The sequence below is a fragment of the Camelus bactrianus genome, chromosome 11, assembly GCF_048773025.1.
Source record: "Camelus bactrianus isolate YW-2024 breed Bactrian camel chromosome 11, ASM4877302v1, whole genome shotgun sequence".
NCBI lineage: Eukaryota > Metazoa > Chordata > Mammalia > Artiodactyla > Camelidae > Camelus > Camelus bactrianus.
Window position 1 is genome coordinate 67,855,316 of NC_133549.1, and position 23,855 is coordinate 67,879,170.

The window sequence follows — 23,855 nt, forward strand, 5'->3', positions numbered from 1 at the left end:
AACATCGCCCTCTTCGAAAGATAGAGACGCCAAAAATCTGGTAGGAGAAAAGGAAAAAATAAAGAAGAAAAAGCAAAACAGCGCGGGACGGGTCCCGTGGGGAGGGAGCGGCAAATGAGGACTGGCGCTCGTTTGCTGGGTCTCCCTTCTCCAATGGAGAGGCCAGTGGGACAGAGGGGGAGCCTCCGAGGCTCCAATCTGCCCCAAGCACCCCTTGACTGACAGAACTGAGTTAAACGGGCACAATGGGTCCCCGAGACACCCAGCCCAAGACACGAGCCGGCAGCTGGGACTGGGACAGGCCGCCCAAGCCAGGCGGAGGACTGGGGCGGCTGCACTGAGGCAGCCCTGGGGGACTGCAGGGTGCTGTGCGCCGTGGCTGGGAGGGGATACATAGCAGAACCACCTCAGTCCCCTATAAATTGAGAAAAAAGCAAAGCAACACGGCTGGTGTGCCCTGAGGGGAGGGGAGCCGTAGCCTTTGTCTCCTCAGACCTGCACTGCCATTACTGGCGTTTCTCATCAGAAGATAGGCAGGGTGCAGCCAAAGCCGCCATCTCCTCTGTGTGCAGTGCCCCGGCAGGGGCAGGGCCGAGACCTGAATCCACACCCAGTTGCTCTGCAACCCCCTAGGCAGGACTCAGACTTGTTTACAGCCCAAGGCAGACAGGATCTTTCTGCCCTGGCACCTCAGAGAACTCGCACCTCCAAGACAAACAAGGAGCTGAGATTTGGCACGGAGCAGGGGCAGGGCCTTTCTGCGGTCTTCCCCGAGCCCGCCTATGGAGCACAGACCTGGGGCGCAGTGGGCAGCTGCACAGAGCAGTGGAGCAACCGGCACTGGGAGAGGGCGGGTGGCAACCCGCCTTCCTGGCACGAACACAGCACTTGACCACGGTGCTGGGAGGGGGCACGATCCACCCACCTGCCTCGCCTGAGCGCAGCATCTGAGAGTGCAGCATCTGACTGCAGCACTGGGAGGGGGAGTGACCCGCCTGCCCACAAGATAAGAGCTCAGCACCTGACCCAGTGTTGGGAGGGGGCGTGATCTGCTAGCTGACAGCCACTGGGAGTAGCACAGACGAGGGCACCAACAGAGGGCCTCTGGAAACAGCAAGCTGAGTTCGCATAACAGGGTGAAGACAGAAAGACTTCTCAATAAAATCATTAAGTGCACACCATCTCCAGGAGAACTAGATAACTGATACTCCTTAAGCCACAGTGCCAGAGAGATATGAGCAATATGAAGAAGCAGAGGAACCACTCCCAATTAAAAGATCAAGAGAAATCCCCTGAAAGCACAATCAAGGAAATAGACATTGATGGCCTACTAGATCAAGATTTCAAAAATGGGTGATCAAAGTACTGAAGGAACTAAAAGAAATAGTGTTTAGATATATAAAATATGTCAAAAATGAAATAGAAGCTACAGAGAGCTGACCTAAACGCTGTACAAAGAAGGTGAGATAATCCAGAGGAACAAGTAAGTGACCTAGAAGACAGGACAATAGAAAGCACCCAATCAGAACAGCTGAGAGAAAAACAAATAAAAAACAATGAAAAAAATATAAGGGACCTATGGGATAATATAAAGCATGCCAATCTATGCATAATAGGGGTTCCAGAAGGGGAAGAAAGAACAAAGGGGATTGAAAAGGTATTTGAAGAAATCATGACTGAAAACTTCCCAAACCTAAAGAAAGAATCAGATCCAAGTACAGGAGGCTCAGAGGGTCCCAAACAGGAAGAACCCAAACAGACCCACACCAAGACACATCATAATCAAGATGGCCAGAGTCAAGGATAAAGAAATGATCCTAAAGGCAGCAAGAGAAAAACAAAGAGTGAGTTACAAGGGAACCCCCATAAGGCTCTCAGCTGATTTCTCTATACAAACACTATAGGCCAGAAGGGAGTGGCAAGATATATTCAAAGTACTGAATGAAAAAAAGATGCAGCCTAGGATACTCTATCCAGCAAGGCTATCCTTTAGAAGAGAAGGAGAGATAAAGAACTTCACAGACAAGCAAAAACTAGGAGAGTTTAGCAACACTAAACCCACGCTGAAAGAAATATTGACAGGTCTACTTTAAACAGAAAAGAAGCAGGATGCTACAAAAATGAGAAACTCATAACTGGAAAGGAGATAACTGCCATGAATTACAAAAAGAATAAACACAAAATTGTAAAAGAAGACATCTAAATCATTAAGAGTGGGAGAGGGAAGCAAGGAAAGCCACCATGGAAAACAGTACAGAGATTCCTCAAAAGACTAGGAATAGACTTATCATATGACCCAGGAATCCCACTCCTGGGATTATATCCAGAAGGAATCCTACTCCAAAATGATACCTGCACCCCAACGTTCTTAGCAGCACTATTTACAATAGCCAAGACATGGAAACAGCCTAAATGTCCATCAACAGATGACTGGATAAAGAAGATGTGGTATATTTATACAATGGAATACTATTCAGCCATAAAAACCGACAACATAACGCCATTTGCAGCAACATGGATGTTCCTGGAGAATGTCATTCTAAGTGAAGTAAGCCAGAAAGAGAAAGAAAAATACCACATGAGATCACTCATATGAGGAATCTAAAACAAAACAAAACAGAAATACAAAACAGAAACAGACTTACAGACATAGAACACAAACTTGTGGTTGCCAAGGGAGCAGGGGGTGGGAAGCAACAGACTGGGATTTTAAAATGCAGAATAGATGAACAAGATTATACTGTATAGCACAGGGAAATATATACAAGATCTTGTGGTATCTCATAGCGAAAAAAAGAACATGACAATGAATATATATATATATATATATATATATATATATGTTCATGTATAACTGAAAGATTGTGCTGTACACTAGAATTTGACACAACATTGTAAAATGACTATTACTCAATAAAAAGTTAAAAAAAAAATTAAAAAATATATATAAGGTTGCTATGAGGAAAATAAATTATTCTTAAGCAGCTTTATCATTCAGATAGTAGTTTGGGTTTGAAAACAGAAGCTAATTACTAATGCCTTAAATCTGAGCTCTTAGTTTAAAGGCCTGTATGTGCTAAAAAGCTCAAGCCTTCCAGAGCCATCATTGCAGACATGGAGTTGTACTGCAGAATGATCACTAACTCCAGAAAGTGCAAATACCAGGCTTTTGTTTGGGTTTTTGCCTTACAATTTAACTTTGTTCTATCTAGTGAATATTTCCTGAGTGCTTAGTGTATACAGGCATTATACTGGTCACTAAAAGAATTAAAAACTAAGCAAGCATAGTTCTTATTCTTAAGGAGTTCACAATGTCTTAAAATAACTATAAAGAGGACTTTGGTAATGACACAGCAATTATAAGGGGCTTTGATAATTTAAAGGTGGAAGACATTACAGCAGGGTTGAGATCAGAACAGGCTACTAGGAGGATGGGCTTAGGACAGGCAGCTAATTGTATTCAATTCATCTTTGTAAATCAGCTGAATAAGTAAATGACTTAGGTAAACAAACATTCACTGAACACTGACTATGAGCCATGAATTACAAAGCCACTGGACAGATGATGCTGAACAGACATATTCCCTGCCTCCAAGAATCCTAGTCTACTTGAGAAAAAGAAAAAGAAAAGATAGCAAGAAGGAAAGATAGCATTTGGACACAAAAAGTTGAGGAGTAACATGAAAGAAATTTTAGTCACAAGAAACAATATTAACAAAGACACAAAGATCATCAACAAGCAGTGAGACTAACTGGGGCTTGGGCAAGTCCACGACACAGGAGGATCAAACTGAAGTATTAAATCGGTTTCATCCTGGAAGATCTTGAGTGCTAGACTGAAGAATATGAACTAATTCAAAAGATGATGTGAAATGACGGGAAATTTTTTAGCAAGGAAGTCCTACTGTATATAGGATAAGGCTTGGAAAGGTTGATGTAGATAGTAGATCATAGGATCTATACACACTGACATAAAAGTAATGTCCAGGTTATATTTCACAAAAAGAACAAAGTATGGAACAACAGGAATGATGTGATCCTGTTTGTATAAAATACGCGGAGACAATGACTTTCAGCACTGTGTCCTTGCTCTGCTTACCATCTACTGGGAAGGGACGTGGGGAGAGTCAGGGCAGGGGGAAAGGAAGCCATTTAATTTTCACTTTACCCGTCTGGAAGGCTTTAATTTTATGAGAGAAAACAATACAAAAGAAAGTAGCGTGGCTGTGAGAGGAAGATGGTACAGTGATGCTGGGCTGCACAGTTGTGGAATTTAACTCTAACTACACCTCTCTCATCTTCTTGTCACCAAACTTCTCAAAAGAGTAGTTGGTCTCCAATTATTCTTAACCTCCTTTTTCTGCACCAACATGAGCACAGGCTTTACAACTAAACAGAGTCAGGGCCACCATAATTTCACCACATACAAGCACATCTTCATTCCTACTGACCCTGATCTGACCAAGCATACTAAGTGTGCCTGAACAGGTATAACATTTGCCTGCTTCACCAGCATTGTTTTTTTAAAAATTGTTATAAACTACAAGAAAAAAAATTACTTGCTATCCAGAAATAACCACTGATAAGATGTTTATTCATATTAACTGATTTACTTCTCTCTTGCTCTCTCTTCCCACTTGTGAGGGAGAAAAAGTGAATGTATATTCACAAATTGTTTTATAATCTGTTTTTATTACAGAACACTCTGTAGTGAATGCTATACTTCCCTGCCTCCAAGAATCAAGTAGACTTGAGAAAAAGGATAGCAAGAAGGAAAGACAGTATTTGTTTAGACACAAAAAGTTTTTATTTTACCTTTGCTCTTTAAAGATTTTTTTTTTTCTGAATAAACAATTCCAGGATGAGTTATTTTCTCTAGAAAATGGTCTTGCTGTCTTTCGGCTTCTATTGTTGATACTGAAAAATCCACTGTCCTTATAAATGTCAATTCTTCATAGGTGACTTCTTCTCTAGTGTTCTGCAGTTCTGTTTATTTATCTTGATTTACCTTGATATGGGTTTCTTTTATCTATTCTGCTTGTATTTATTCTTTTTTCTCTTATCTACTGCTACTGCCTCAATCCAGGCCCCTCTGATCTCTTCACGTGGCCATCTCAGGCCACTCTACCTCTCCCTCACTATGCTTCGTCCATGCCTGGAATTTGCTAGGCTTTTTCCTGCCACAGGGTTTTTAATCTGCATTTTCTTTTGCCTAGAACTTCCTTTGCTGACAAACTCCCACTCCTTCAGATCTCAATTCACCATCAATTCCTCAGGGAGGCTTCCCTTAACCCTGCCTTACACAGTCTAAATTGCCATATTTTGTCTTTAAAAGAGCACCATTTTTCCCCACTTTGCATTTATCACACTTTGTGATGATATATTTATGTGTTATTTGTTAACGGCTGTTTTCTCCACTAGCCTGTAAACTACTTGGGGGCAATAACTGGGTGTCTGGTTTTACTCACCATTCTATATTCACAGTCTAGCACAGTGCCTGGCACACAGAAGGCATTTAATAAAGTTTTGTTGAATAAACAAATGACCAAATGAAAATCAAACTTCCTTTTACATGGTAAATAACAGTGTCTCTAGATCTGCACTTGTGTTTATTCCCTTTTCCTAACATGCTACTCCCTCAGCCTGCAAACTCCTTATTCAGCAAAGACATCTCCTCTCTGAAGCCTTCCTCGAATCCCCTAGAATCTCAATCACAGCCCTCACGCTCATGTGCTCTAGTTCCTGACATCTGCCCCTCCATACGAGAGAAGCCCTAGAGTCCACTGCACCTCTCATCCTGGGTGCCTGAAAACTGCCTGAGGGAAAGGGGACTGGAAATGCCCTGCAGGGGGGAATAACCAATGGTGCCAGGTCTTGGAGGAGATCATAAGGGATGGGGTCCTGAGAATAAGTAAAGAGATTAGCCTCATCAGAGAGAATTTATGTCATTCTTTAGAAAGAGTGGGGTGGGCGTGATGAAAACAGGTAGACTGTGAGGGGAAAAGGAAGGAAGCTGAGTTGGCTTCATGTTCTCAGGATAATGTGAGGAAGCCATTCTTCTGAGAGGGGCAAGGGTAGAGGCCTGTGAGAGTAACAGACAGAATAGAATGGCCACTGCGTTCACTGTGTTCAATGCTAAAGCCTTAGCAACAGCTGACTACTAAGTAAGGAATAAAAAGGCTGAATGCAAATCCCTCACCCAGACAGGCTTTACCAAACCCAAGGAAGCACTGATAAGTGTAGCTACACTGTCCCAGCTCTGCTTCTAGAGGAAAAATCTGATCTAAGTGGTTCCACCCTTTTAAAGGTCAGGCACTCCACAGTCAAACATTTTAAGGGAATCTTTGATTTAAAATATATGAAATCACACAAAAAATGTTGAGTGTGTTCTTATTACAACATGGCCTCTCCCCCATCATAAAGAAACATAAATGATAGAATGTGCCTTAAAAACAGGGCCATATCTTACTCAATTCTGCATCAATTTACATGGCCTAGCAAAATATTTTGCACATAGACATTCAAATAGTTTCAATACTGAATTAAATAAAAAGTGTACAAGTCCCTTAGCCACTGCAGATATGGGGAGGGGAATTTATAAATCTTTTGGAAATAATACAAACTTGTCTCTTCTTGTGGAGGAGAAATGGGAAAAGAGAAAATGGATCTGTGGAGAAATAAAGGATGTATTCATTTTCTGAGCTCTTATCTTTTTGTAAATGAGGATATAAATTATGTCTGAGCACTGTCTTCCAAAGACATCTGTCTTCTATGGCTCTTACTTTTCTTCTAATTTCAAAAATCAATTATTCTCTATAGTTGAAAGACCTTCTATAGAATAAAGGGTCTAGCTATTAAACATATCCAATGGAAACACTCAAGGTGATGACTTTGTCACCCTTTCCTAATGACCACTCTTTTCCTCCCTGGGACCACCAATAGGGTAAATCAAAACTGTGGCTTCTACGGCATATGCGTGTTAAAACAGACTTGAAGCCCCAGATTAGGAAAAATTCACTGTTTTATTAATGAGACACTGTAATCCCATGTAAAATTTCCATGTAGCTTTATGTTAACTGCATGACTATAGGCTATCACAGATTTTAGTTTTACAAAAAAATAAGGTTTAAACTAGTACAAACAAAAACTAAGTAAGTCTAGTAACAGAGAATAAGGGAACAACAGAGGTCAGGCTGAATGGCTATGATGTCCTATAAAATTATGAGATTTATCAAGGAAATAAAAAAAAGTGGCTTTAATACATTTTAAAAGTGAGCCCCCAAAGAATCGAAAACAACTCTATTCACAACAGCCACAAGGTGGAAAAAACCCAAATGTCCATCAAGTGATGAATGGATAAACAAAATGTGGTATCGCCATACAATGGAATATGATTCAGCCATAAAAAAGAGTATTGACATACATTACAACATGGAGAAACCTGGAAACATGCTGAGTGAAAGAAGCCAGACACAAAAGGCCACATATTGTATGGTTCCACTTATAGGAAAAATAGAGAAAAGGCAAATCCATAGAGAGAGTAGAACAGTGGTTGCCAGTGGCTGGGTAGAGGAAAGTATCAGGGTAGAGAGAAATGGAGAGCAACTGCTTAATGGGTATGGGATTTCCTTTTGGGGTGATAAAAATGTTCTGGAACTAGACAGTGGTGACAGTGCACAATGTTTCAATGTACGTACTGCTACTGAATTATATACTTTAAAACGGTTAAAATGATGAATTGATGTTATGGGAATTTCACCACTTTCCAAAAAAAAAAATAGGTCACAAGATTCCATTTTACTCCAGGAATAAGAATTGGAACACAGTCTACACTACTCAACGAAGCATACGCACACTGAAAACCCTTAAGGCACAGGGCTTCAGAGCAGAGTTTTGCTATCTATGTGTTCCTCGGCCATGTTACTTAAGCTCTCTGAACCTCCTTGATCTAAAAAATGGGCATAAGAGTATCTATCTTACACAGATGCTGTGAAGATAAAACAGAGATGATACAATTAAGCACAATGCCAGGCAAGAGTAGTAAGTGCTAAACAGAAGATAGTCATAATCTCCCTGGAAACAACGTAATCGTAAAGGTTGGAAATAAAATCTTACTTAGATCAGAGATCCTCACAGTCTGGTCTGTGGACCTCTGGAGGTCCCTGAGACTCTTTTAGAGGTCCATGAAATCAAAACTATTTTTATAATAGTTACATGATATTATTTGCCTTTCTCACTGCAATGACATTTGCATTGATGATACAAAAACAATAGCAGGTAAAACTGTTGGCCTTAACACAAATGAAGACAGTAACAGCAGACTGTACTAGCAGTAGTAAATTTTTCACTATACATCCAGTTTAAAAAATTTTAAAAGCCAATTTCATTTATCCTTAATGAATATGATTAATTAAAATGATCAATTTTTATTAAATCTCAGCCCTTGAATACATGTGTTTTTAATACTCTGTGTGATGAAGTTGGCAATATATATAAAACACTTGGGCTGGATATGGAAATAGATGGCTATCTGGAGGAAAAGCACTTGTGAGCTTGTTAGATTTAGAGCTGAACTAGCCTCTTTGTCCATAGAATACTATTTTTGCTTGAAAGAACAACTGACAGACAAATTATGGTTATTCAGACTTGGCTATTTGGCAGATATTTTCCTCAAAAAAGAGATTCAAGGAAAACAATCACCAGTATTTTTGGCCAATAATAAAATTCAAGCTTTCAAGTGAAAACTAGAATTTTGGAAAATGTGTGTCTGCCACCATAAGCTTGACAGCTTCCCAATACTTAAAGATTATGATGAAATTAGTAGTGACATTAACACACTTTTTTTCCCTCCAGTTTTACTGAGATATAATTGACATACACCACACACAAAAAAACTGATGCCATATCATTTTTTCCTTCCTTACACTCAAAATTCACTTCCCACTCAAAATTCACTTCCATTGGAACTGAGATTTGAAATAACTAAGATTATCAATTCTCACTGAGGTAACAGAAATCTTAGAAGAGATCCTCTAGGAAAGCAAATCAATTTGGGGGCCTGCCTAGAAACACAGATTTTCTCTAGAGGGTTTCTTGTTCAGTATGAGCTCTGTTCTATCCTGCCCTAATGAAAGGACCACACAAAAACAAACTCCCAATTCAGTTGGGCTCTTCTGCTCACCAAAGGCTAATAAATGACACTAACATTACAAACGGTTCTGGATGCCTAGGCTAGCCTCAGAAATAGCCTGGGTTGCAGACTGAGAAACCCCAGTAGGGATTGAGGTGTGATAGTAACAAAGACAAAAATTAGTAAACATTTTTAATGTATGTTTTGATGATGGTATTATGTGCCACGCACTGCTCTAAGCATTTTATGTAGATTAATTTAATCTTAATAATCCTATGAAGTTTGTATAGTTATCATCCTTATTTTGCCCTGGAATTCACTAGATCTGCATTATGTCACTTCTGAAACTACCATCCTAAAATGTCATCCTTCCTGCCTCCTGTTATCCTAGAAAACATGAAGGAAGCACTGAGTTCCATAAAAACTAAACAGCTACCATCAATATCCACCACTAAATTAATTCGACAATTATCAAACTATGAGTCTAATACTCTTTCCTACAACAAATTCCTCTTGCAAGATGTTAACCTACTATTTAAGAAAAAGAAAGAATTTAACACACTCTTTACAATAATAAGATCTCAAAGAAAAGGAATCAAAACTATCTGAACTTCCAGGGATGCTTTTAGGCACTTCTTCATTGAAACAAACAAGTATTCCAGAAACATACCTGTTGGAGCCATCTTTCATGTGGACTTTGGCGTAAAGAACATCCACCATGCCAGGATCATCATTCATGTATTCTATCCCTGACATCTCTACTTCCAGAGGTTTGCCCCCAGAAATGTCACTGCAAAGGAAAAAATATTGGATTTTCATAACTGTTTAAGCTAAGAGGACTATTACATTTGGAAACATGGTTAATATACACAAATACTACAAAATGAAGTTGTTGGGTTTTTTAAACTAACAACATGATTTAACCATCCTTCTAAATTCAGAATTGATACATGTTCAATGAATACAAACTAGAAACACAAGTATTTCCAAAGTCACACTATATTTATCCCAATACCAGTTTATTAGCATGTCTAAGAAATGTCTAAGCAAAGGCCAAGTGATGACAGTTCTGACTGACAAAGACATTTACTGTGCTGCCCATCTCTCTGGTTTTAATCTCATTATTTCTACAAATTGCAAACAGTACTTCATTCATGTAACAACAGTGAAGGTGCAACCTCGTATCATTTCTTTAGGAGCAATTTGGCAATATTTATAAAAAGCCTTCAAGAACAGAAACCCCCTGCCCAAGAAATTCAATTTCTAGGAGCCAAGCCTAAGGAAATAATTATGAATTCAGATACACATTCAACCAAAGCCGATAAAGGAAAGTTCTTTCAGAAGAACTCCAACTGATAAATGCAGAAGTAATAAAGGAATTAAAGTATCACCATTTTACAACTCATGATGAAATATTTAATCAGTTCCATTATTTGAGCAAAAGATGGAGATAAGAAAATTTATATATGTAAATATAACTTGTACCTACATAAAATCTCTGAAAGGATGTAACACAAAGAAACTGCTACCATCTGTTGCCTTTAGAGAGGAGATCAGGGTGCCTGGTGGCATAGCAGTGCGAATGAAACTCCTCACTCCATATCCCTTGTACTTAAACTTCTGAACCACGTAAATGTATTATTCATTAACAAGTTAAAATTTTTAAAACATATGTAAAAGAAGCCAAAGACAAAAGTGTATATACTGAATAATTCTATTTATATAATTAAAGAACAAGCACATTTAATCTATGGTAATAGAAATCAGAACAGTAGTTACTTATGGCAGAAGTGCATTTACTGGAAAAGAGCAAGAAGGAACTTCATAAGGTGATGGCAATGTTCTACATTTTGACTTGGGTGAGGTTTACATAGGTGTACACATTTATCAAAATTCATCAACTATACTTAAGATCTATGCATTTTACTGTAAGTAAATTACATCTTAAAGAAAAAATACATATATGCATATAAAAATGTAGCATTATATGCTCTAAAGTGTTAGGGGTAATTATCTTTAGGTGGTAATATTACAAATGATATCTTGTTTAACGTCTGCAATTTTTGGCTATTCTAAAGCTAACATGTATTTATTTTATGTTAAGTGAAACCCACCATCCTGCTTTCTTCCTAGGCCCTTTAAACAGACTTATACTTCAACCAGTAAAGGCCTTGCTGTGCCAATCTGAAACCAACTGAAAATCAGCTCACCACAGAGCCTTCTCCAAGCCCCACAAGGCCAGGGACTCCATCCATCTTGTCTACACCTATATCTCCAGCACCTGGGACAGTGCCTAATATAAAAAAGGTACTCCATAAATCTCTGATAAACACTGATTGGATGATCCAGAGGAAAGGGAGAAGCTGTTTGGGACAATTTTGAGACTGTGGACACATGCCTATATTGTCATTGAATAAAATGCGGTCTGGCTCAAAGACAAAAGGATGTTAGGATTAATCAAGACAATTTCAAAAAAAGCAAAACAAAAATGTTTTCTCCCCTCCCATCACCCAAGGAGCAGTTTTCTTGATATTTAACTAAGTAAGGCCATAAGGAGATTCTATGCAGCCTAAGAATCCTAATAGTAAACATTCCCTTAAAACATCAAGGCCATTATTGCACAAGACCAGAATTTCTCTAAGAAACAGCCTTGATCATAAGTATCTCTGTAACCACCTCCACTAAGTGGGATATTCAGAAACAAGCCAAGCTCTGAACTATAAGCTCTGAACTATTATCTGATTGAAGCCTTTAGCTTCAATCAAAAATACAATGTTATCTCCATTCCTAGTAACAGCCAAACAATTCAACATGAAAGACTGCCATTCAATCCTATCAAAGTGTAGTCAACAAAACTTCTTTGGGGGGAAAAAAGTTTAATAGTACGCATATATTTCTCTGTATTTTTTTAAGCTTTACTCCTGCATAGTTAGATCACCACAAAGCACTATACCACTGGTTCAGTTTCCTACTGAAATGTTTTTACTGGTTATATGTAATTATAATTATATATAATATCAGTTTCTAGGGGTCAGTGTAAGAAAGAGCCACGTGAACAATGTTTCTGTACCTTCTGCAACACTCCGGCTGAAGACACTACTCATCATCATTCTGGGTTCTTTAAGATTTACTCAAGTTTTTCTTGGACAGAGAACCAGAAAATGATTCTCTCCCCCAAAATTGTTATGTTACTTTTTAAAAAGAAAGAACTGTTAACTGGTGTGTTTCTTTTTGGAATTTAGTTTGAGTATACTGATGCTTGAAAATCGTACTAAATTTTAATGTTCTAGTACAATTATTATCTTGGTTTTCAGATAGAATTTTCTTCTCATTCCATCTTTATGGTTTTTGATCTCTCTGACTTTAACATTTCTTTTGTATATGTATCCTCATTTCTAAACTACCTCTAACTCTTGGAATTAGATGGGTTACCAAAAACAAAATGATGAAATAGGATGTAAAGTCTGCCTTATGAGTAGAAACAGAAACTCTTTCAACATATCCTTAGGATTTATCAACAGGGACAATTAAAGAGGAGAGAAATCCAACGGTTTGCCTGATAAATGCTCTTTGTCTTGGTGACCAACTATCCCACCTGGGACATCAGTAAACATATTACTCAACTGAGAGACAGCTGAGGCAATGATTAGGAGCTCACATTTGTCCATGGGTATTTTTCCTCTTCTTCTCTCCTTATTCTGGTCCCTTTTTAACTTCTTACTTGGTTTTACCTCAGCCTACTGGGAACACTTAGGTAGGAGGAGAGTGACACCAGAGCAAAAGAAGGGCTGCATATTTGTCAGACTATATCTCAGAGCCACTGCACTGTTTGTGTTCAACATCTCACAAAGAAAAGTCACAAGGGACACATTTAGAGCTTCAGCATTTACTGAACACTGTGAATAATTCAGTTGAAATCTATACAGCTACATGGCCTCTAATCAACTGAAATCAAAGTTCTATTTCTGGTCAGGTAATATCCCTTAAACTCAAACACCACCCCAAAATTTAAAACAAATATTCAACTACTCATTTCATGAAAATACCTATAAATCACCACAGTTTTAATTAAATTCCAATATAGCCACATTTATGTAATACCTCAATTTAAAAAGTCATCAAATTAAGCTACAGCACATTATATACTAGTCTATTCATTTGCAGTGTTTTTCACTTTTATATTTTAATTTGTCACATTTACATCATCAATGGTTCAGGCTAGAAATGCCATTATTTACTGACATTTTTTTCTCAGCATACCAAGTAAAAAGACTGAAGATCAAGAATAAGGAATAGGGGGGAGGATATAGCTTAGTGGTAGAGTATGTGCTTAGCATGCATGAGGTCCTGGGTTCAATCCCCAGTACCTCAGTTAAAAAAAAAAAATCAAATAAAACAAATAAATCTAATTACCCACCCCCAAAATACAAAGAACAACAACAAAAAAAGCAAAATAATTATATTAAAACAATGTATTTAAAAAAAAAAGAATAAGGAAGAGAGAGAGGTTAAATGATACATTTTACCATAGGGCTTTATAATAAATATCTTTTTTTTTTTTTTTTGAGACATTTCTTCCTTTTAGGGAAACAAGGCACTTTAAGCCAACCTAAACAACCAATTCTGATTCTCATCCCCCTTCTCAGAGGTAAATTAATTTTGCATTATACACTTTTTAAACGTGTGTAGCAGAGGGGAAGGTGAGAGAAGAGGGTTGGGGAGGCTTGCTTTACTTGCTGGTTTCAAATCTTTCCAGCTTTTTGAAAAGAGCATCTTCGAAAAATTTTTGCCTGCACTGCAGATTTCTGGCAGGGTAACGTGTCCTATTTCAAAAGCTTTGCTGAATTTGAGAAACTACAATTACTGTTTTCATCCTGTCATGTCAAAAATTCTTAGGAACTATTAAGGCTGCTCTTCATTCCCTATGCGCACCAACCCTGACATGCTTAAAAGGTTCAGATTTGGCATTTAGTCACAAAAGGCACCAAGAGACATGGAAGGAACTCAGCTAAATCCTCACATAGCTCAGGATAAAGCTTCAGTGATTAAAATCCTGTGACCTGATTTTCATAAGGTAAAAAAACAAATACTTCTCTAAACAAATGTTTTATCTGCCTTTAATTTTTTTTCTTAGCAGGATTATCCTTATGGCAGCCAAAAAATATGCAGCTGCTTTCAGTTTGGCTTAGCAAAAAGTGATATGGGAATAAGTTAAAGTATCAGAACTGATTTTTAAACAAGGTAAAATTGCTCTGCTTTGTAAGGTAAAGCATAAAGTTTCATTTTATGCAAAGAAAAAATGTAAATATCTAATTATAAACACCAAATTATTTTTAATTTTAGGTAAGATAGAAAATAGTTATGCTCATCATAACTAAGAACAAAGAACAAGGCAAAGAAGTATCCTTTGCTGTATGAGATTCAGAAAGAACAGGCAACTACAAACCAAATCAGTTTATGATTTTGCTCAAGAAAAATATTTTGTCTTCAAAACAACTAATGGAAAAAGAGAACTGGTCCACAAATAAGTCATTGTATTATAGTTTCATATGCAACATAATCAGAAAAAAAATTTAAATCCTTTTACCTTGTTTTACCCAATGAATCAGTAACCCATTTCTATAAGGCCTTGTCAGAAAGTATGGGACCTGTATATTATAACTAAGTAAAAAATAAAACTACTTAAATTAGTTAATTTTCAAATTCCTCTTGTTCTGCATCAATCCTCTGATAAAGGCGTAAAGGGGCTGGCAGGGAGAGATGACCCTCTGAAATAGAGCTGGTAGGTCAAAGGTACGTGTAAATTAAAATCTTACAGTAAAAAGAGTAACAACTCTGCCCCTGGAACAGCAATGCTTTCCCTGAGCCAAAACAGATTGCTTGCACAGCTTCTGGTATCCTTACTGACTCAAACAAAAATACCTGTATTAAAAAAAGAAAATTAAAGCCTGCATTTCTGAAATATAATGAATACTCCCCTCAGGAAGTATATTATAATGTTTGAGTTAAGGTGGTAAGCAGAATAACAGCCCTCCAAAGATGCCCACATCCTATTCTCTGGAATTTGTAAATATACTACCTTACTTAGCAAAAAGGCTTTTGAGAATGTGATAAGGTTAAAGAATTTGAGGTGGGCAGATTATTCTGGATTATCAGGGTGCACTCAATTAAGTCACATGCATCCATAAAAGCAGAGAACCTGTCCTGCTGTGGCCAGAGAAGTAAAAACAGAGTGAGGGTCAGACAGATGCAACATATTAGCGTTAAAGATGGAGGAAGGGGGCTACTAGCCAAGGAAATTCGGTGGCCTCTAGAGGCAGGACTTGAAAGGCAAGGAAATGGACTCTCCCCTGGAGCCTTCAGAAAGGAACACAACCCTGCCAAAATCTTGATTTAAGCCCAGTGAAACCCGTATCAGATTTTTGCCTCACAGAACTGTGAGATTATAAATTTGTGTTGTTTTAAGCCACCAAGCTTACAGTAATGTGTTACAACAGCAAAGAAAACTAATATAGTACCTACACCCTTCTAGATAATGAAGAGAATTTCCTTTTGAAGAGAAGAATGGGATGTCCTGTGCTCGCTTCGGCAGCACATATACTAAAATTGGAACGATACAGAGAAGATTAGCATGGCCCCTGCGCAAGGATGACACGCAAATTCGTGAAGCGTTCCATATTTTTATGTTCATGTATAACTGAAAAATTGTGCTCTACACTGGAATTTGATACAACATTGTAAAATGATTATAAATCAATAAAAAATGTTTAAAAAAGAAAAAAGAATGGGATGTCCTGTTAAAGAACAAAATTTGCCTATTGAACTAGTAGGATTTAAGTTAGAATCTTTCCATACAAATTTGTAAATACATGCTTTAAATCCCACTTTAAATCTTTCAGACAGTAATCCAACATTACGTGTTACAAGTGGGGGAGTCAACAAACCTTGTTCCCATGTCACCCAGCTCCCTAGTCCAAAAATAAGCTGTGATACTAAAAAGAAGCCAATATAGGGTAACCAGCCTTCTCTACTCCGGTGGATTACTCACTCAATGAATTCCGTTTTACACTGCTGTAGCATCTCACATGTCTGCTGGATCTCTTGTTCACTCAAAAGCACCAACATCCCAATAGTTAGGTGAAGCTTTTTAGGATTCTGGAAAATGGTGCTATCAACCCCATGATCCTGTCACCAAAGGGAGAAAAATAAGGAGTTCAGTTATACAAAAGCAAATGGTAGGAACAGAATTGAGTGTAGAGAAATAAACTCACATATTAATGACAGATGGATTTTTCAACCAGGGTGTCAGGACAATTTCATGGGGAAAGAAGAATCTCCTCAAAAAATGCTGCTGGGAAAACGGAATATCTATATGCAAAAGAATGAAGCTGAGCCCATACCTCATACTATACACAGAACCTGTACCAAAATGGATCAATGGTGTAGAACTAAAATCATAAAACCATAAAACTCTTAGAAGAAAAATAAGGGAAAATCTTCATGACCTTGAATTTGGCAATGGAGTCTTAGATATGACACCGACAGTATGGGCAACAAAAGAAAAAACAGATCAACTAGACTTCATCAAATTTTAAAACTTCTGTGTATCAAAAAAGACACTATCAACAAAGGGAAAGACAACCTACAGAACAGGAGAAATATTTGCAAATCATATATCTGATAAGGGTCATAAAGTGTCCATAATACATAAAGTACACTTAACAAAACGCAACAAGTAAAAGACAACCCAATTTTAAAAAAAGAAAAGGAAAAGGATTTGAACAGACATTTCTCCAAAGAATACAAATGGTCAACAGGCACATAAAGATGTTCAACTTCTTCAGCCATTTAGGGAAATGCAAATCAAAACCACAATGAGGGGTGTGGGTACAGCTCAGTGATGGAACGCATGCTTAGCATGCATGACGAGGTCCTAGGTTCAACCCCCGGTATTTTCACTTAAAAAAATTTTTGATTAAAAAAAAAAAACAAAACCACAATGAGGTACCATTTCACACCCATCAGGCTGGCTATAATCAAAGAAGTAGAAAACAAGTGCTGGCAACGATGTGTTTCACAGGTATGGGATTCCCTTTTGGGGTGATGAAAACATTTGGAATGACACAGAGCTGGTTGCTGCACAAGAGTGCTAGTGCACTAAATGCCAATGAATCATTCATTTTTTAAAAACTGAAGTATAGCTGATTTACAATGTTGGAAATCATTCATTATAAAATGGTTAATTTTATGGTACGTGAATTTCATCTCAATAAAGAAATATTTTTTACAAAAGGAACTGGTAGCCTGACAGAATGGTACGCCCAGGAAAAACAAACTGCTACCTAATTGTATGTTCTAAGAATAGCTTTTGTTCCTCATCAGCTTTATTCATTCCAGAGCAACTGGGCCTTTTATTAGCTTCCCGAAAGATAATACAATGTTTATAAAAAAAGTTTCTATCTTAGCAAACACTGCAGTATTTTCAGGTAAAATATTTTGTGTTAAGAACAAATTGTCCTTAGCAAAGAGATGAATGAAAAATGAATTTGGAGAGATAACTAGACACTGAGATTGTCACATCAAATATGGTCGTCCTATTCTGGTATCATCAGTCCTTGCACTTAAAAACTTTTGTCTCTAGAAGCAAAAAATGTAAATATATTTGTGAATCCCACAAAATACACTTAACATATAATTAACCATTTAAAAATACAATTTAGTGGTATTAACACTATGTACTCACAATGCTGTGCAACCACTGTATCTCTTTAGTTTCAAAACTTTTTCAGCACCCCATAAAAACACTTCATACTTACTAAATAATCACTCACTACTTCCCAACCTTCATTTCCTGGTAACCTCTAGTTTGCTTTCTGTCTCTTTGGATTTGCCTATTTCAGATATAGTACATAAAAGGAATTATACCATTTATGACCTTTGTGTCTGGCTTCTTTCACTTAGCATGTTTCTAAACTTCTTTCAAGTTACAGCATATATCAGTACTTCAACCTTTTTATGGCTGAGTAATATTCCTCTGTATGCAAATAATACAATTTGTTTATTCATTTATCCCTGAATAGCCACTTGAGTTGATTCCATCTTTTGGCTATTATGAATAACGATGCTTTTAAAACATTTGTGTACAAGTTTCCACGTTGACATACGTCTTCAATTATTCTGTATATATACTAACGAGTGGAAATGCTAGGTTCTATGGTAACTCTATGTTTAACTTATTGAGGAATGACCAAACCGTTTTCCACAGCAGCTGAACCATTTTACATTCCCAGAAGCAACGTACAAGGGTTCCTATTTCTCTACACCTTCATCAACACTTAATATTTTTCTTTTTAAATTTTACTATAGTCATCCTAGTGTAAATTGGTATCATGTTGTGATTTTGATTTGCTTTTTGCTATTGACCAATGATGCTGAACATCTTTTCATGTCCTTATTGGACATCTGTGCATCCCCTCTGGAGAAATATCTATTCAAATCAAATGTCTATTCAAATCCTATGCCTATTTTCTGTCTTTTTACTAGTCCCGTATCAGATCATGAATCCATTTGAAGGTAAATAGGTTTCAAATTTCATTAAATTCATTTTGCAAATGAGGAGAAGAAAGAAGTTGAGGAGCTTCTCCTCCACAGGAGCAAAGCAGGAATTCTATCTTTGAATTGCAAGTTCTTATCCCATAATCTGATCTCTGGACTAACAAACCACCCTAAAGGCAAAAAAAATTATTTATCAAATGCACATAGCTTTTATCCTATACTAGTTTGCCTAAGACTGCCTAGTTTTTGGCTTGGCAACAGGAGTTATTATTCACTTTCTAAGCGTTAATGGAGCTTGCACTATTTTTACACCTGATGAGTTTTGTGATTCTACACATCAACCCAAATTGCCTCATGTAATGAAAGTGATTTTAAGGAACAATCAACTTGAAATGTATCAAGGAAGACTAAGTACAATGCTTATTACCCCAGCTGCTGTAAACCAGGGCAGAATCTGTCACTTTAGAAAGGCATACAAGGTATTAAAAAGCACCCCCAAATGATTCCAATTTGCACACCCTCCCAAAAAACTCTAGTTGAGAACTGCAATAAGTAAGCTAATATTTTTTGCGCCCTTACTCTGCCCCAGGCATTTCCTATGTACTTTAAATAGACAAACACCCTATGAGCGAAGTAGTATTATCTATATTTTACAGATGAGGAAACTGAGGCACAGAGAAATAAAAGCCACTTTCCCAGAGTAACACTCCTAGGAAGGTATGAAGCCAAAATTCAAATCCAGGTAGTGAGACCTACACTTTTGATCAATATTACATTGCCTCTCCAGTAACAACTGCCCAGAGGATGCTAGAACAACGTGGCCATTACCCAGAGGCAAGGCCTTACACATTTCAATAAAGCTCACAAAACAAATGGGCCTGATCACCAAGCTAGTCCTAAAAATGAGGCAAATCTCATAATTCCATGAAAAGAAAAGTAGTTTTAATACTTGACTTCTCTGAGACACGAGCATCAAAAGCATGAACCATTAAAAAAAAAAAGGATTAACTGAAGCGGATCAAAGTTAAAAACCTGTGCTTCAAAAGACATATTAGGAAAGTGAGAAGACAAGCCACAGAGAAAAATTATTTGGAGAAAAATATTTGCAAATCATGTTATCAGATAAATATAAATATTTTTTAAATTTTTAAAATTCTATTATAAAATGATATACAATCCAATTTAAAAAATGAGCAAAGTATTTGAATAAACATTTCACCAAAGAGGATATACTAATGGCTAATAAACATATGAAAAGATGCTGAACATCATTAGTCTTTTAGGAAATACAAACCAAAACCAAAATGAGATATCACTTCACACTCATCAGAATGACTATAACCAAAGACAGACAATAACAAGTGTTGATGAGGATAGGGAGAAACCGAACTGCTCATACATTGCTAGGAGGAATGTCAAATAGAGCAGCCACTTTGGAAAACAGTTTGGCAGTTCCTCAAAAAATTAAACATGAATTTTCAATAAAACCCAGACCTTTCACTCCTAGGACTCTGCTCAAGAGAAATAAAAATGTTGTAGGTCCACATAAAGACTTGTAAGTGAATTTCACAGAAATACTATTTATAAGAGCCAAAAAGTGGAAACAATCCAAATGTTCATCAACTGGTGAAAGGATGAAAAATTTAGTGTAGTCATACAATGAAATATTGGGCAATATATATAGTAACAATATGAATAAACCACAAAAAACAATAGCTACAATAGCTAAGAAAAAGAAGCCAGATGCAAAAACTACATATTTATGTGAAATATCCAGAAAAGAGCAGATTTATAGAGACTGAAAGATGAATGGTTGCCTGGGATAAAGACTGGGACTACAAACAGGCATGAGAGATTTTTTTGGAGTGACAGAAATATTCTAAAACTGGATTGTGGTACTGATTGCACAACTCTGCAAATTTACTAAAAGTGATTGAACTGTACACTTGAAACGGGTAGGGTTTTTGGTATGTAAATTGTACCTCAATACAGCTGTTAAATATAAAAATGTGTATATGCCTTTTCTTTTTAAGAGCATCCTAGCAAACCTGAAACAAGTTTTCACCTATAACTCAACCTGCTGAGAGCTATCCTCATGGAAGTTTACTTGATCTCTGATCAACTCTTATTTGACCCTTCCTACTTGATGACTTCCTAAAGGTCTACCAATCTATGTTAAAAACACCATGTACACAGAGATATCTTTGTGCATGGGAAAGCCGGGATCTCAAATCACTGAGACAAATGAGTTTTGTTAATAAATTATATTGGGGCAACTGGATAGCCATTTGGAAAATAAAATAAAATTATATCCATTCCTTGCACCACAAACCAGAATAAACCTCAAATTAAAGAAATGTTAAAAAATCAAACTATACAAGAAAACAACATGAGTAAATTCCTCTTTAACTTGAATGTAGAAAAAGGCCTTCGACCTAAGACTAGGAATCCAGATGCAATAAGAGATAAGACCAGTAAATTTGATTACTTAAAAAGAGAAAACTTTACATGGCAAAAAATACAAGCAAAGTCAAAAGACAGACAATACACTAGAAGAAAATATTTGCAAGATATATCACAGATAGAGGACTAATATCTCTAATATATAAAGAACTTTTAAAAATCAAAGGAAAAATAACTAAAAATGTTATTAAGCAATAGGCAAAAGACATAGATACTTTACAAAAATAAAGATACAAAAATATGGGAAGATGTACAATTTCACTTATAAAAAAAAAAGAAATGCAAATTAAAACTACACTGAAGACCACTACTCACTTGTTAAACTGACAAAAATTCAAAAGCTTGACACTCTATTGGAGAGGCTGTGAGGAAACAGGCCCTTTCATACACTGCTAGTGGAAATGCGAATGGTACAACCCCAATGGATGAAAATTTAACAAAACAAAAGGTACACAGGTATTCATCCTTTGACCTAGTGTTATGGACTGAACTGTGTCCACTCAAAATCCTTATGTTGAAGTCCTAACCCATAACGTCACTGTATTTGAAGATAAGGCCTTGAAAGATTAAGGTTAAATGAGGTCATATAGATGAGGACTTAATCCATCAGGACTTGTGTCCTATAAAAAGAGGATGAGATACCAGGGGCACATGTACACAGAGAAAAGGCCATGTGAGGACATAGTGAGAAGGCAGCTGTCTACAGCCAGGGAGAAAGACTTCACCAGAAACCAATCCTACCAGCACCTTGATGTTGGACTTCCAGACTCCAGAACTGTGAGAAAGTCAGTTTCTGCTGTTTAAGTTACTGAGTCCATTGTATTCTGTTATAGTAGTCCAAGCAATCTAATTCTCTCAGCAATCCTACTTTTAGGAATTCATTCTGAAGATACATCTCCAACAATATATATGTGCACAATGTTAGTCACTACACCATTACTGCAAAATAACAAAAATATCTATATGTCCAAGTACAGAAGATTGGTTGAAAACTATGCATAAACACATGTATAAACTGATAGGGAGTGATTTTTCAAGACATAATGTTAAATGAAAAAAACAAAGTTCAGAAGAACATATGGTACCATTTGTGTAAGAAAGGACGGAAAATAAGAAAATAAGTTACAAAATGGGACACAGGACAAATAAACTAGAAAGCAATGAAGTCAGTTACCTATGGGATGAGGAGAACAACTGGAAGGGATACAGGAACGTGTGACTTCTGAGTATGCCCTTTTGTACAGTTTTGACTTTTGGAAGCATGTTGATTGTCTACATATTCAAAATAAAATTAAATCAGTAAGGATGGAACAAGGACCTACTATACAACACAGGGAACTATATTCAATATCTTGTAATAATGTATAATAAAAAAGAATATGAAAAAGTGTACATAAATATGTATATAATTGAATCACTTTGCTGTACACCTGAAACTAATACAAGACTGTAAATCAACTATACATCAATAAAAAAAGAAACAAAACAAACAACAACAACAAAAAAAACAAGAATAGGAAGGGGTAGGGGAACCCAAATTTGAAAGCAAACTAAAAATGAGCTCAACTGCATTTTAAATGGATACCAAATCCACACTAGAGGGGGTTAAAAAAAGGGAGAACTAATCCAAGTAACGTATGAACATAATATTTGACTTCATATCTATTTTCAGGGGGGAAGGGAGAGAACTGTAAACAAACCCTAAATTCTTTTTAGTACGTCTATTTCTTATAGATGTATGGGCAGAGCAAATCAAAACCTATTTTAAATGTATTAAAGGATTAAGCAAATGAGTAAAGGTTTTGGTGCTGGAAGCCAGGATCCCTACTGTGGAAGGAGGGACATAAAAATATAGAATGGGAGGACAGCAGGAAAGAGCCCTGTGGGGACGGACTGCAATCAGGGGTATTTCTTGATTTCTAAAATATGTAAATGCATGAATGTGTACATATGTGTGTATACATATACATATTTCCTAGCTCTGTCTACTAAAAGGGCCTAGAAGTGCAGACATCCTGAGCATATCTAACACCAATGTTTTGTCTCTAATACCATTTCCCACTAAAAGGAACCAGGGTTCCTTTGAGGAACGGCTGATTGCAGGGCTGGGACAGAGAAGTACAAGATAAGCTTGAAACATCTTGTTATGTCAGAAAGTATGGAAATACTCAGGGGGTGGGGGGACAGGAGGAAGGCATGTCACCAACACAGGAACCAGTTTGCAGGGTCCCTCACTGGTTAAATTAAGGACAATCTGAGCACTGAAATAATTAAGAAAAGTAATAATTTATAAACTATTAAAAAATAGGAGTGTATGAGTCTATATCAATGATAGAGAGAGAGATGATAAGAGACGGCTGTTTCTTACAGTAGAATACTGACTATCAACCAGCAAATACAGAGAAAACACTAGAGTTGGAAACTTTAATTTTTCAACCATCATAGCAAAGATTGGTTCAGGTATGAATCATCAAAGAATGCTAAATCTATGGGGAAATTTTGTTGAGAAGCAGAATATTTGCATTGTCTTAAAATGTCTTCCCTCAGATTGTTTACTGATTAGAAAGAAAAATAATAGTAGCTATTCAATGAAGAAATTAATCAGTACTTTGACTGGATGGTATAAAAATTAACATTATCAATGAAGGGTGTCATATCTGGATGCGATATATCAAGACATATCATCATTTACACAATGTTCTAGCCA

General features: G+C 36.9%; 1 protein-coding gene and 1 non-coding gene across 6 annotated transcripts in view; one reads left to right on the plus strand and one right to left on the minus strand.

Moving 5' to 3' along the window:
* ASCC1 (activating signal cointegrator 1 complex subunit 1) overlaps positions 1 to 23,855 on the minus strand; it is an 87,754-nt gene that overhangs the window by 39,450 nt on the left and 24,449 nt on the right. For all 5 annotated transcript variants that reach the window (XR_012510296.1, XM_010963204.3, XM_045522715.2 and 2 more), the window contains exons 6-7: positions 16,179 to 16,315; positions 9,801 to 9,920 (exon numbers count right to left, since the gene is read on the minus strand). Coding sequence is in view for 4 of the 5 variants with exons in the window: in XM_010963204.3 (XP_010961506.1) it covers positions 9,801 to 9,920; positions 16,179 to 16,315 (257 nt within the window). In the remaining variant the exon portion in view is untranslated. The remainder of the gene's footprint in view (positions 1 to 9,800; positions 9,921 to 16,178; positions 16,316 to 23,855) is intronic.
* LOC123619203 (U6 spliceosomal RNA) lies at positions 15,707 to 15,813 on the plus strand. Its single transcript, XR_006727747.2, has one exon. It is a non-coding gene; the product is annotated as a U6 spliceosomal RNA (small nuclear RNA).